Here is a 15,268-nt window from a genome sequence, read left to right as displayed (position 1 = left end):
CTCTAATATAACACCTATGAGAGCGTTTCTTTAACTGCTCTCTTATGTCGACTTCTAAGAGCAGTTCCAAAGTAACCGCTCTCAGAAGTTTATTTCTAAGAGCGGTTTTCAAATAACTGCTTTCTAAAGTGTATTTTTGAGAGCAATTTTTCCTTAACCGCTCTCTAAGTATAGGAAAATTTTGAATTTTTTTTTATTAAAACTGACAATATTTCAAATTTTAGCATACCTAATAAACAATATTCCTCCTTATAAACAGTGCAAATAGAATAAACATGTATAAAAAGAGAGCCTCTAATATAGCAAAATATGAAAACATTCCACAATATGAAAGCACAAATCCAATCAACATATATACAAATATCCCAAACTAAAGGAACAATATAGCAAAAATGCATCTACATGTGCAGTAAACAATTACACAAAAACATTAGGACAAAAACAATCTATACACTTGTTGCCTTAGGTAAATTACAAAAATCACAAATGTTGTGAAAAAAAATGCACAAAAATCTATTGTTCTTAATGTGTACTTTAAATATCTATGGTGTATATTTGCACACCACTCATTTTGCACTCGATGAATTCTCTCATCAGGAAATGTTGGGATTTGGAAATCTGAAAAATACTGCAAACAAAACAACAAAAAACAAAGGTTAGTTAAGTTAAATTTAAACTAAATGGCGCAGAGACTTAATATTAAGAAATAGAAATGATCCTCTTACGATATATATATATATAATTGTAGTTTGGCCATGGTGTAAAGCATCTCCAATGAAGAGACACTCATAAAATGGGTAGTCATCGTTATTTGATTGTTTTTGACACTATGTGGAGGAAAAAAACATAAAAATAAGAATTAACATAGATTTATATACAATGTTATAAGTTTAAAGTAAAAAGAGTTTTTGTATTATATATATACATGTACAGTAACCCATCTTGTTTGATTCATCTTTGTCCAAGAGGTTTGCACTTGTCTCTTTGCTCGATATGTGACAAAAGCACTAATAATAGTAGATGAATCAAGTAAGTTACATTTTAACAACCACTTATGCAAGATAGACTATTAAAATGCATGCATACTTACTTATTGAACAGGTTCTTCATATTTGTTCTATTCTTTAGTGGTTTGCATAGAGAATCCATATAATACATTGTTTCATCAGAGGTGTTGATAACAATTAAGAGCCAATGTTCCCTATCAATATCGAAATTATATGTTTGAGATTACAAACTTAATAAAACAAATATGAATGCTCATAAAAATGACTTACTCAACATTGTAAGGTGCAAAAACCAAGTGATCTTCACCCATATGACGCTTCAATGTTTCAGCTATATGTTGATGTGGGTTCAGATTGAGCTTTTAATCTATTTCATATAGAGATATAAATGAAAATTTATTTGTCTTATTTGTGCCATGCAAGTAAGCTTCACACAAATACCTTGTAGTGCAAAAGAAGAATTGAAATGCATTAAATAAGGAATTGAACATAAAGTATATCCACTTCCTATAATTACATAAATGGAAAAAATAATTACTTAATGTAAAGGTTGATGCTGAAGGCACTCAACCAATGTCGTCGTATGACCTCTAATATGTTTTCCTTCCCCACTATGTCATAAAATTCCTTTCCTCAGTGCTCAACTGTCAAATGAATTATAGTAGTATCAATGCTTGTGAGCTTCTCACAAAAAGCTTCATCATATCGAAGCATGCAGCACCTTGGACTTGTACCAACTCATAAACCTCTGATGAATTACAAACAACACCTTTATTGCATGGACCAGCAATGGATTCCTTAGTATGGCCTGTCTCTTTCCCTAACCCTTTACTTGATGATAGGGCAACCTAAATTATATCAAAGTTTGATTATGAAATGTAACATTTATAAATTATGCATCTAGTTTGAGAATCTATAAAGAAATTTGCCAACATACCTTGGGTTGTAAAGTGATTAGGCACAATGGCCAAGCAATATAAGTACCAATTGCATCTCTTAGGCAAATGAGGTTGGCTTGTTCATTTGGGACAGAGAACGCAATCTCTTCCTCATGTTGTTGCACTATCTCTATTGAAACCTTAGCATGATCTAGAGGAAGAGGCATACTGTGTAAATTTTCATTAACCGCTGTATGAAATACTCTTCCTCTTGCAACGACATGATATGGGGTGCTCAAATATAACATACAATCATGATCATCCTAGAAAGACAAAAAATTAACTCATATGTAATTTAATCATATGAAGTTAACAGTAATTTAAAAGGTAAAATAACAAATGTTTATAAGTACCTATGGAATCTCAAAAGATGCAACTAGTGTACAATTGCTTCTATGGCTATTACAGGCTGCATCAAGAGGAATTTTGGCACCTACCTCCATCGTTGGATGCATTTGACGAGGAATACTGTAAGGTGGTGGCATTAAACCAAGCATTAATGGGGGAAGTCCTTGACCCCCTGTTAACTAGGCCACAACACTTGTCAAATGCGCTATTTGATGCTTCATGTTCTGCCACTTAGTAGATGATGGGTGTGGATGTGATGTTAGCCCAAATACAGATTTTTGGGTGACTTCAAAACCAGCAGCTCTCACACAACCAAGATGCTCTCTTACACCAAGTGCTTGAAATAGTATGTCATTTTTGGCTATTGATTCAGACTCAGCCTCTCGAGTTCCCTATGAAAAGGTTTCCTATAATCAACATAACATAACATAATTAGTGGATTAATCAAATGTTCAAATATAAGGATAGTGGCTAAACACTTATTATGCAATTATTTATAACTTACAAATTCATGGACCATTTTTTATACTCCTTCATCATTAATATGACCATCTTTGTTTACCCGAGCAACCTTCCATAGGACATGTCAAGGTACAGAAATCACATTTGACCCAGATGAAGCAATCTACATGAAGTAGTCCCAGATATTAGAAATAAATATCCACAAACGTGCAATTTTTAAAGTGAAATAGGACTATACCAATTCTTGCTCCAAGTATATCCCTTAGCTGACCTCCTATATCTATACGACATTCCTTTAGCCCTTTATTGCATTCGCCTCATTTTCTTTATGAATTGTAAAAAACATTGAAATTTCACCAAATCAGTTAATAATTATAAATGAGTTGATTCATTAACTGATATATGTTAGAGAAATTACCTTAAATTCTTCACTGCAGCTTTGGTTGACAAACTCCATCCAGTGATCAGCCACAGTGATGAATCTCTGATACTTCTCTAGAGGATGAGGGAGACAATTTCTGTCTTTGTTCCAAGTATGTTTCCTTATCCGTGTATGGAATATACGAAGATCTCATCCGGCCAATGAAAGGAAAAATCTTTGTGGTTGTGTTTCACAGCAAACCTTTGATGTGAAAGACAACCACAAAGATTTGCTACATTGTGCATAAAAAAAATATCAGATATGCTTCATCGTCTTATAGTAGTCTACAATTATTGAAAACATTTATATTTACCTCCACTTGCTCCTAAATATCCTACTTAAAGTTAGAAGACACATTTGTCCAATCAAAATAACTAATTGATAATACTTCTAGTAACAAATCCAATAGTGTCCAAATTTGGATCTGTTAGGGTCAATGGGTTGCCCTTTTTGAATTCCATCCAATCTATAAGCATAAATATAAGACAGCAAACCAATATCAATTAAAAATATAAGCATAAAAGACATGTTCTTTTGCTTATTGACACAAAATTACATGAAGCTTTTGTCCTAACTTCCTTGATTTGCTTATAGACTTCATTTTTGTTATTCCTCCTATATTTTTATTCTTTAATTCAGCCGACCTAGATGGGGAACCTCCTTCCATGTTATCTGTTGAAGTCATCTTTACAAGAAAATATGACATATTAGTAATAAATAATTACATACAAAGTGATATATGACATTCATAAACAGGAAAACTATTAAAATCAAATTTATAGATGCACCTTTTTCTTTTTTTAGGAACCTTACTAAGTTTCCTATGGCCTTTTTATGAAATGAAATGATGGATTTAACCAAATACCCTCTTCATGATCATGTCTTGCATAAAAGTCTCCATCATCTATCACTGTATCTGCATTTGACATGTATTCTACACTTCTCAAAGGATCGTCCTCCACATTAATATCTTTTTCCATGAATTCACCATCGGTTAAAGCATTGGTTTTATTAGAGAGCAAGACAATTGACCATGACTTGTCAATAGGATCTAGGACGTAAAACACTTGTTGAGCCTGTAATGCAAGAATAAATGAGTCATTTTGATAACCTACCTTCTTAAAATCGACTCTTATAAAGCCTATGTTGTCAATTTGAACTCCACTGTTGTTATCAACCCACTTGCATCCAAATACTGCTACTCGAAACTTAGTGTAATCCAACTCCATATGTTTTCAATTACCCCAAAATATGACATATTGGCATAAACTGGGTTTCTATCCTTTGAAGTAGATATATGTAAGGATTGAGCAACAAGAGTTACCCCATTATTTTACATTGTGCTTTGGTCATCACACTCTTTTGTGTAAAAGGTGAAGCCATTAATTAAGTAAGAAGTGTATGCAAATGTATCAATACAAGGACCTTTTGATAACAATCGAATCTTCTCTGTAACAAAATGTTATTCTCTACCAATTGCTCACCCACATGTTCTTGTAGCCATGGAATGAATCTTTGGTTGTGTTCTTTTGTAATCAAATTCTCACCTCTGTTAGGATTTCTATGCTTCAGTATAGACTTGTGCATATTGATAAAAAGTTCTATTTCAGGGGTATTTTGTAAAACATATAAGTGTGCTTGATCCCATTGTAGTTTAGGAACCTCTCTTTGCTGACAACCACTACTACCTTCCCTTAAAGTCCTTTCTGTGTGACTAGAATTTGAAAGACCAACTGATTCAATATTTGACAAATATTTATTACAAAATTCAACAGCTTCTTTTACTAAATATCATTCAGTAATACACCTGTCTGGTCGGCTTCTATTTTTAACATACCTTTATAAAATCTTCATATACCTTTCAATGGGATACATTCATCTCATATATGTAGGGCCACACAATTTTGTCTCTTCCACCAAGTGGAGCACTTTTAAGAAAAGAGAAAATAGAGAAAAAATTAAAGGGTTAAGCTCCGAGAAACTTACTTAGAGTCGATCAAAACAAAAGTTCAAGTATGGATTCAAGAAAGAGTAGGGGGTTTAAGAAAGGTTTCTTTAAGGAGGAAAGGTGGGAGAACATAGAGAAATGAGAGAAAAGGTAGCTTGGCTTCTAATGCAAGTTCTTAGAATGGAAGTTCCTTAAATATCTTTCTAAACACATGTGTTCTTGCTTGAGCGAGCAGACTCTCGCTTGAGTGAAATCTACTCTCGGCTACACGGAAACATGATACAAAGGTTTTTTTTTTCCAATTTTTGATATTCTCACCCGAGCAAGAGGCTTTCTCATCTGAGACAAAATAGATTTAGAGAGCTCTTATCTTCCCCTGTACTTTCTTGCTTGGGCAAAAGGATGGTTGGGACGATATTATCTCTTCTTGCTTGAGTTTCGCCTAAAGGAGAATACTCTGAAATGCTTAGTCTAAAAAACTCATTCTTACTTGAGTGAGACTTTCTACAACTATCAAAATTTAAATATTTCTAATCTAAAACCAATAAAAAAATAAAAAAATAGCAACAGAAAATGAGAATGATATAAATTCAAAATGATATTAAAAAAATGGTATGTTGAAAGTCAGAATACTTTGTAAAAGAATTTAGTCTAATACTTTTTGAAAATTAAATATTATATAAATATTAAGTTGAAAAATAAAATAATTTAATCTGATTAAAAATAATTTTTCAAGTATTATTAATATAAATTTGAGTCTTATAAACACAACATGAAATAAAAAATTAAAATAGCATACCCTATTGTCACTGCTAAAAAAAATCTCGAAAGAGAAATGAACAAATTTTATATCTAATTTGCTAAATTCTCATCACAAATATATTTAGACACAAAATTAGAAATAAAATATTATTCATTATTAAATTATTGATTAAAGACAATATTTAATTTTATTTTTAATTAATGACATAAACAATCTAATTTATTTAGTATTTGTTGCCTCAAAGTAAAAGTGATAATTCTATCTTTAATAGAGATGAAAATTTTCATCTCAATTCCATATAAATTCTATCTAAGAATTAGATACGAATTTATAGTTTTATTTCAAATTTGAACTAACGTAAAAAATATATTTTAAATTGGTTCAAATTTAAATTGTGGTAAAAAATATTTTTTAGAAAAATTTTTTATAATCAATCTAAACTTTATGATTTTTATATCAATTGATTGTTTTAACAGTAAAATAGTGAATCAATTAAATCTTATTTAATGAGTTCAGTATTTAAAATATCTTAATACTATACAATCAAGCACATAAAAAAATAAAATAAAAATACACTTGTTTCTTATAAAAATTATCGATTAAAAAAAATAATAGAAAAAGTGGATATATAATTTGCATTTACAATTTTTAATTTTCTCAAAAACTTCATTCTTAGAATTTGTTTATATTTTTCTCATTAATTTAATCCAAAAAAGAAAAAATTCATAATAAGTAATTTTTCTGAAAATGCAGAATTATAATGAAAATATTGTTCCAAAACGTCTTTTCTTCACAAAGTTTATGGTATTTTATTAGTAGACCAAGTATCTATTATCATTATTCTGATTCACATTAAAGACTATCTTGACTGAAATACAATGACATCTTCATGTGTCTTTTGTCATTGACACTACCAACATTGTATGTTGCAATGTCTCGGACTCAATGAGTTGTGCAAGCAGGTTTCTGAACCGTGAGAACAACTCATCCATGATATCTTCGCCAAACTCAGCTGATAAAAGAGGTTCTAAACCAGCTCTCACGTACTTAGATATGAACTCTCCTCTCATTTTGCTACCAAGAACAAAGTCATCAACATCTTCTTGAATGTTTGCGTCCCAATCCATTTTGATAGTCTTCAATTTTTCAAGCGTAAAAGATCCTTCTGCCTCAATCACTTGTTTTACTTCCTCAGCAGTTGGACCATAAAGAGGCATATCAAAGAAGTCCAACTTTTCCTCTTCAACCAAACCCTACAAATTACAAGGAATCTATTTATAAAGAAAAGTAAAATTTAGAATACATAAAATGAGTTTGTTCAACTGAGTTAACCTAAAACTCATCAATAAAAATGTAAGATTTGAATTTTAAATTTTAAGTTCAATTTAAATTTGGCATTTTACTCGATCCAATCAAGCTTATGTGAGATAAACACTATAATTTGTTAAAAATAAAATAAAATAAAATAAAATCGAGCTTTATCTATTTTGAATACCATCTTTGTAAGTTTGAAGAATTTCTTGTTAATATGAAATTTAAAAATGTAATATACCAAAATATAAAATTTTTGAAGAAAATTACAAAATTTTAAAAATGTAAAAAATTATCATTGATGATTTTTATGTAAAATTAATTAATTTTTATATAAAAGGTGAGTGGATGATTTTTTGAGTTCTATGAAATTAACTAATTTTCTATAAAAATTATCATCGGCTATGTTAGCGATTTTTGAGTTTATCTTATTTTATATAAAATTTGTCATCGACAAGTTGTTATATTTCTATAAATTTTTCTAAAATTTCATAGTTAAATTTATAACATTCTCAAATACTATATAAAAAAACTTAAATATAAATCATTTTACTCCATCCGCTAAAATTTGTTATTCAAAATTAATCGAATGAGCCAGAAAATTTATTTCACCGCCCTAGTAAAAAATGAACGTTGTTTATAAAGCAGTTTATATTTTTGTGGATGCAAACCTCATCGCTTACCTCTTGGACCATGTCATTCAGTAACGTGCCAATTACCACACAAGGATTATAAATTTCACATGCTTTTTCTCTGCCCATGAACGTTAGAACCATATTACCACCCCGTTTTAGTTCCTTCGAGCGTGATTCTAGAAAGACTGTGAAATCTTTTTCAAATTGCTTTAAGTACGCTTCGTGTGCTGATTGCGGGCTTTTATTTGTTACGTAAATATTTCCCTTGTTGAGTGGCTCTGCTATCTTAGTTGAATCTTTCGGTGCCTGACGCCATGAAAGTTGGAACCAAGAGAAAAAGTTTAATTAAACTCATTAACGAATGATTCAGGTACTACTTAAATTAACTTTTTTTTTTATCACATATCACAATTGATGCATTGAAAATCATAAAGTAAGTTTTTCTTTATGATTTTAATATAAAATTCTATTTTTAATTCATTAACCACTATATTAAGAGCGTGATTAGTATTTTCTTAATTTAATATGTGTAAAGCCTCGTAACAATAACGAGTGCTAGGAGAAATGCATGCCTTTTATAAAAGATCAAATTTAGGCGAACTTTTTAGGTATTTAGTATGGTAAATGCTAAGAGTACTGGTTAAAGAATTAAAAGTAAAATTTTTTGTCTAGCTAAAAATGTTCATAATTCAACTTATATGTAATTTTTAATGCAATTTAATTACATAATTTTTAATAAAAGAATTCTTTTTAAATTCTTTAATAAATGACTTAAAAACACCAATTAATAAAACATTTTTAGTATTATTTTTTAATTTAATTTGAGTTTTAGCTTAATAACTACAATAACGTTGATGCAGATGAATTTTTATGGAGGTTCAATTCTAATTTTGATTAAAAAATAACATTAAAAATACCTAAGAAATTCCTCCTAAATTTTAACCTTTCATTAAATTCTTGTAATTGTAAACATTCAAGTTGAAAGAACTGTGTTAATTTCTAAACAAATCATTTTGAACTATCCAAAGTCGTCATAATATGATTTGAAATGGGGTATGGTGCTACTAACCTGAGATAGCCATTGGATACTGCAGGAGGAATGAAAGAAGTGAATGTAATCATTCGGGAAGAGCCTTCCATAAAAGCTTCCCGGTGTTGCATTGACAAAGCATCCAACATTGTCTCCTCTTAATTCTTGGTGTATACTTTGATAGAAATCAGGGAGTAACTTGATGATGTTATTGAAATCGTTCCCAAATAGATCATTGAGGTAAATTTGTAATACTGATGGCTCATGGTTTAAGCTCAAGTTAGTTTTATCGATGATGTTCAGGATATTAGACACAACCATTAGTGAATTTGGACCTGAAGAGCAACCTAAATCTGCTACTTTCCAACAGCTTTTAAAGCCTGTATTTGACATCATGCTTTTCACACTCTCTTCAAGTATGGGCATCGCTTTAATTATCAGTTTTCTCTGCAAAAAATTAATTTGGGTCAAGCAGTATTAATTGAATAGACATTATAATTAAAAGGAAAGCAGTTCTGGGGAAAAAATAGGCACTAGTTACTATCAGAATTTAAGTTAACATTAAATTTAAATGATTTATTCATCTATTTTTTTAATAATTTAGACTTGTAACATTCTAACTCGAATATATTATGACTTTTATAACATATTAATATAGGAATTTGTTATTTATCAGCTACTATCTTTAAACTTATTTTTGTGTTTCTAATATGTTAAGAATTATTTCATTATTAACTATAAGCTGGAGATGTGAAAGTTAACACGGAAGAATAGCTATTGAAATGAAAATTAAATTTGTACGATCTTAACTGTCGAAGACGTATGAAGTGTTATGTTAAATACCACACAGTTGAGAAATTAAAATATAAGATTCAAGTTGTAAACCAATGTGATTCATATACAATATAAATAGAAAGAATACTTAATTACTACAAAAGGACATTATTTGGCAGCATTTTTTTTTTTTTTACAGATGTAAAGCTGTTAAGATTTGATGGCAGAATAATTGTTGCATTAAAACTATTTCTTGGCCCCTAGTAAAAATAATTAATGAATAAAAAATTTTGTAAAAGTTTTGGATAGTTCACATGGTAGAAAAAAGCTCTTAATAAATCAGCTAACATCTTCCATTCAACGTTAATAAGTAAAAGGAGAATGTCTTTTATAAAAGCTTACATAAAAAATAAACCGTGACTTGAGAGGTTTTTGAATCCAATATTTAATATTGGAATACAGGACCGATAATATAAGTAATATTAAATGAAAGACGTGATTATAATTTTATCCTACTTTAAGTTCAAACTCTTCACCACCTTTAGCTTGAATCTCCGCTTTCTCAACCGTACCCGCATGTACAAATCCCCAAAATCATCAAAATGGGGGCAAACAAGTTTTTCGCCTTAATTAGACAAACCACCAGCTTCGTTATTATATGATTATAAATATAATTTTGAGACGAAAATATCAACTTTTTCTTTATCACAACTCAACCTAGAAATATCTTTCAAAAGGACAATGCAAAATGAGAGAGGAGGAGTTGTTACTGGGTACTTGTATGGGGAAGAAGGGATTGGTGGAAGTGGTTATGGGGTACTATGGAGGAGTTTTGGTTATGATTGGGGCTGGGTTACACGTGATAAGATGGAAAAGGAGTTGTTGTTATTGTTATTGTTGAAGCCGAGGTGCAACAAACTGAGAGACTTCGTCGTCAGCGATGTCGTTTAGGGTCATCAAAGGGGTTGCTGGAGGGTTTGGTGGTCAAATGGAGGTGGTGGTCAGAGAGGGTTGGGTGGCAGAGGTTGGTGGCGGGCCATTGGCGAAAGGCGATTCACGTTGGGAGAATATGGAACATGAGAGTGTCTAGAGTGAGTTGAGATTGTAATGTTTAAGGAAGAAGCACTTGAATCGGGGTCGAGGTCGCATTCAAGGGCTTGGTTTCTTAGAGCGAAGATTGGTCATGTTCTGATTGCCAATGATGTCTTTTAAGTTTCTAAGAAGGGGGGTTTTTCCGACAAATTGGCAAGTTCAGTGTAATGAGAATTGAGAAGCGCAACGAGAATTGAATTGGAATTGATCTGAGAGGAAGTTGAAGAAGAAGAAATGTTATGAGAAAATGCATAATGTGAATGAATTGGAAGAATGGAGAAGAGAAGGAGGGTAAGAAAGAAGAAGAAGTTAGAGACACCCCAGATGGAAGAGGATTCACGGGGCTCATTGTTGCCGAAGGTGATAAAGAGTAAAAGCATAATGAATAACTTGTATTACTCGTTACAGATTTTTTTCACCATCCATTTTTAACTATCCAATAAAAAAAGATGTCAATCAACGGTCACATTGTATTTTTCACTTTACTTATTAAAAAACTCTACTTTATTTATTGAAAAATTAAAGAAAATGTTAGAATCACCCTAATAAATCATAAAAAAAAAGTATCAAAAAACTTTGTCATAAGAGTCTTGTTAACTGGGTTCATTACAAAAAAAAAAAAGTCCTTATTCGAAATTGTGTTAGAGTATGACAGAAATTACAAAAGAAATATTTAATATAAATTTTAAAAAAAATTATTTTTAATTCTTTAAACAATGCTTAAAAGGTACTAGTTAAGCATTTATTTTTAATAATAACATGAAAAATCAAAAGTGATTTTTAAATTTTAAAATCAAATTTAAAATTTTCAATCATGACCCAAACTTTAAGAAAAACTAAAAAAATAAATCACTTGAATGATATAGTTTTATTTTATTAACTCCAACCTTTAAGATTGAATTTAAATATTTGAAAATAGTAAATTTTTATCAAAAATATATTTACTACATTCAAGTTATAAAAAAATATATAATAAATATATTTTTAATAAAATTTGTTATTATTAATTACTTAAATTCAACTAAATTAACATTTTTCATTCACATATGTTAAGGCAATTAGCTGGATATACGATTTTAAGTAGATGGAAGCTACTTGGTATTGCTTTGGAGTAGGCACAAAAGATGCATTCTATGCTTCTTTGTGCATTATTGTCATATTAATTGACTTTTCTACTCTGGTAGTTGCCATTATATCAGTCTTTAATTAATTGGTTTCTGCGTTTTGAGGAACAGCATACTACTGGGATGCAATTTCCTTTGATCCTTTGCAGTTTTGTTTTGTCAGTAGTAAAAATAAATTGAAAAATTAAAGAAAATTTTAAAAGTAAAATTAATAAATACTATCTAAATTAAAAAAACAATTACAATAACTATTTGAAATTTAAAAATCATAAAAGAATTTATGGCTAATGAAAATTCAAAAAATAACTATAATTATATTTTTATTTTAATCTAAACTATATGCATCTTATATGAAATTAAGATAATCTTATGATGGGACTAGTTTTCTCAATAAATATTATTCTATATATATCCAAAGTTAAAACTCAAAATTTATAATCAATCTCTCATTGGTTAAAATATTTAATAAGACCTTATTTGAAAAAAAAAAATTGTATTCTTCTCCACTTTTTGTTTCCTCTTTTCTTTATCTTTATCTTTATTTATTTTATTTTTTTTGGCTTTCTCCTCACTTCCTTCTTGTCAGTCCTTTCTCTTCTTTTTCTTCCTTCTAGATCATTTCCCTCCACCTCCTTTTTTTTTTTATTTTTCTTTCTTCGAGTTACCCTCCAATCCCTACCAGCATCACTTGGTTTAAATGATTGAAAATAAATCAATTTTAAAATTTGAAAACAATAAATAAATTTATAAAAAATGGCATAAAATTTGGAAAAAAATATTGATAGCTTACGTTTAGCTTGAATATTAAGAATATAAATTTCAATTGCAATACTTAAGCGGCTATGTGATTGGTTTCGCCGTGAGCAATTTTACAGCAACACCAAAAAGCCAACCAAAAACAGTCCTTTTCTAGATCAAAGCATTTTTTATATATACAATTTGAACGCATGAAAAATCCCAATTCAATTTTAGTGATCGTAATATATAACAATTAGATTGCAGATAAAAAGAAACAATACCTGAAGGAAGGAGTTGTTTGCATAGCTTGTTTCTCCTGTGCCTTCGTTCATGCGAAGGACTCGTGCCGTTGCCATATTGACTGGAAATGGATTGCAATATCAAGTCATGGTAGTATGCATTTAAAACCAACAAAATGTATTTATACAATTTCTTTTATTATAATAACGTGTACAATACGAAAACAAAACGAGAAACGAAAGAAATATATAATAAATTAATTGATATAATAAAATAAATAAAATAACGTTGAATAAAAAATTATATAAATTATAATATGAATTATTAAGAAACATGAGAGAAATAATATTTCTATTATTTAGAGAACGAAAATATTAATACAAACGTGTTTATGTAAGGCTTTATATACCAGAAGTTATTTCTAGCAAATCCGAATTTGTATTTAAAAAATTATAAACTCACATTTTATGATTAAAATTAATAAAAATAATATGATTAAAATTATATACCAAAAGTTTTATTATTTTTACCTAAATTTTTAATATAATTTTAGAAATTTGTTACTTAACTTTTTCTTATTATCTTGTATAAATTTTTATAATTTTTGTGAATATCTATTTTTATATTTATAAAATTATCTTTATTTTATTTTAAAATTTACTTTCAAGATTCTTAACTCTTAAATTTAAATTTATTAATATATATTTATGTTAATTATTAATATTTAATTAAAAATTGACACCATATGATAAAGTATTAGTTTAAAATAAATATATTTTAAAATTATTTAAATTTATTAATTTTTTTATCATTTTAATATATATTATTTGTAGTTATAAAGCTAAAATAATTTTTTTTAAAAATCATGGTTTAAAATAATATTTATATATATAATTATTTAAAAAATATATAATTGTGTTATTTAATTATTAATTATATATATTTTAAAATAAAATAAATATAAATTATCTAATTATTAAAATAATTTTTATAAGTTTTTCAAGCGTTTCTAAGCACATACTCGAAATAACTAGTAACTAACTCCTAACTAATAATCAATTTTCAGACTTAATAATTTTTATAACAACCCAATCAAACTTTAAAATTACATACAAATATTTGTAGCATGAGATGAATATATAATATAAAATAAGATACAATCAACGATAAAAGGAATAATATAAGATAAGATACAATCATTATAGGAAATAGACTAAGTTCTTTTAAGGAAAAATATACCTCAAAGATAGTTTTTGACTAAAATATCAAAAAGATTCACAGGTTCCTTCACTATAATGAGTTAGGAGATTGTAAAAATTTAAGTTCAAAACTTGTCAAAGGATTTACCTATCGACCCATGTCAGTGAAGACTGGCAAAAAGCCCTATTCTTTATTGAAGGCTGCATTTCGAGATATTTTGAAGGGTTATTAGAGCTTCATTCTTTTTCGACCAGAAGGCTACATTATGAGGAGATTTGGAGAATCACAAAGAGAGTCTAATCAAAAAGGCCATATTTCGAGTAGTTTTGACACGACATGAAGAAATCCATTTTTAGTCGACAAGACGGTGGCCCTTTCACGGTTTTCTGAAGATTTTTAAGCTTCTGAACTGAAAATAATCAATACTGGTTGAAAAATAGAGACTAACAGGAAAAATATTCTAAGTTCACGAAACTGAATGAGTTCTCAGACTTCCCTCAAAACTGATTGAAAATATAGGGACTGAAAAGGAAAATATTTTAAGATTTTTCTCAAAATTGGTCAAAAAGTGAAAACTGACAGAAGAATTATCCTAAGTCCACAAGACTAAATGAGCCCCAAATTTTCCTCAGAATTGGTTGAAAAATAGGGACAGACAAAGAAATTATTCTAAGTCCACAACACTGAATGAGTTCTTAGATTTCTTCCAAAATTGGTCGAAAAAAGAGTTAAGCATGGAATAATTCAAAGTCCAAGAGACATGATAGGGTTCAGAAAGTGATATTGAAAGAATTACAAGGTTCAAAGTGGTTATCAGCGGTTATCATCAAATGAAGGTCTGAGACACGAAAAAAGATTGTGGACGTTAACAATTATGAAAGAAGTCACAATTGTCAACACGATCAGAAGCAGTCGTGAATAATAAGCAGCAACAGTTAAAGGCAAGCTCGTATACAAAGCAGTTATTGAGAAGTATCTGCAAAAAGAGGAAAACAGTGGTGGTCAATTTACCTATAAATACTATGAAACTTCATATTTCAGAGGATGACTTTTTGCACCCAAACACCACACCTAAAATTCTCTGCACGCTGAAATTCAGCATTGCACCAGATGTTTATCTTCCCACATTTTAATTCTAGTTTGTTTATTTCTTGTTTGTTTTACACTTTTAGTTTCCTTCAGTACGTTGGTGTAAACTTTTTACATTTAGTTCAATACTTTATCATCATTTAGTTAC

At 29.2% G+C, this 15,268-nt stretch overlaps 1 protein-coding gene across 1 annotated transcript; it reads right to left on the bottom strand.

Moving 5' to 3' along the window:
* Positions 1-6,682: 6,682 nt before the first annotated feature.
* Positions 6,683-12,984, bottom strand: LOC113851438 (jasmonate O-methyltransferase-like). The gene is made up of 4 exons (XM_027481921.1): positions 12,873-12,984; positions 8,903-9,310; positions 7,882-8,139; positions 6,683-7,140 (listed from the first exon to the last, which is right to left on the bottom strand). Exons 1-4 carry the CDS (start codon positions 12,945-12,947, stop codon positions 6,775-6,777), a joined length of 1,107 nt encoding a protein of 368 aa, XP_027337722.1. The 5' UTR covers positions 12,948-12,984; the 3' UTR covers positions 6,683-6,774.
* Between the last annotated feature and the right edge of the window lie 2,284 nt (positions 12,985-15,268).

The sequence above is a fragment of the Abrus precatorius genome, unplaced genomic scaffold, assembly GCF_003935025.1.
Source record: "Abrus precatorius isolate BTA unplaced genomic scaffold, Abrus_2018 Scaffold9, whole genome shotgun sequence".
In the NCBI taxonomy this organism is placed as follows: Eukaryota; Viridiplantae; Streptophyta; class Magnoliopsida; order Fabales; family Fabaceae; genus Abrus; species Abrus precatorius.
The sequence above is the reverse complement of the archived record's forward strand: the minus strand, read 5'-3'. Positions and strand labels throughout refer to the sequence as shown.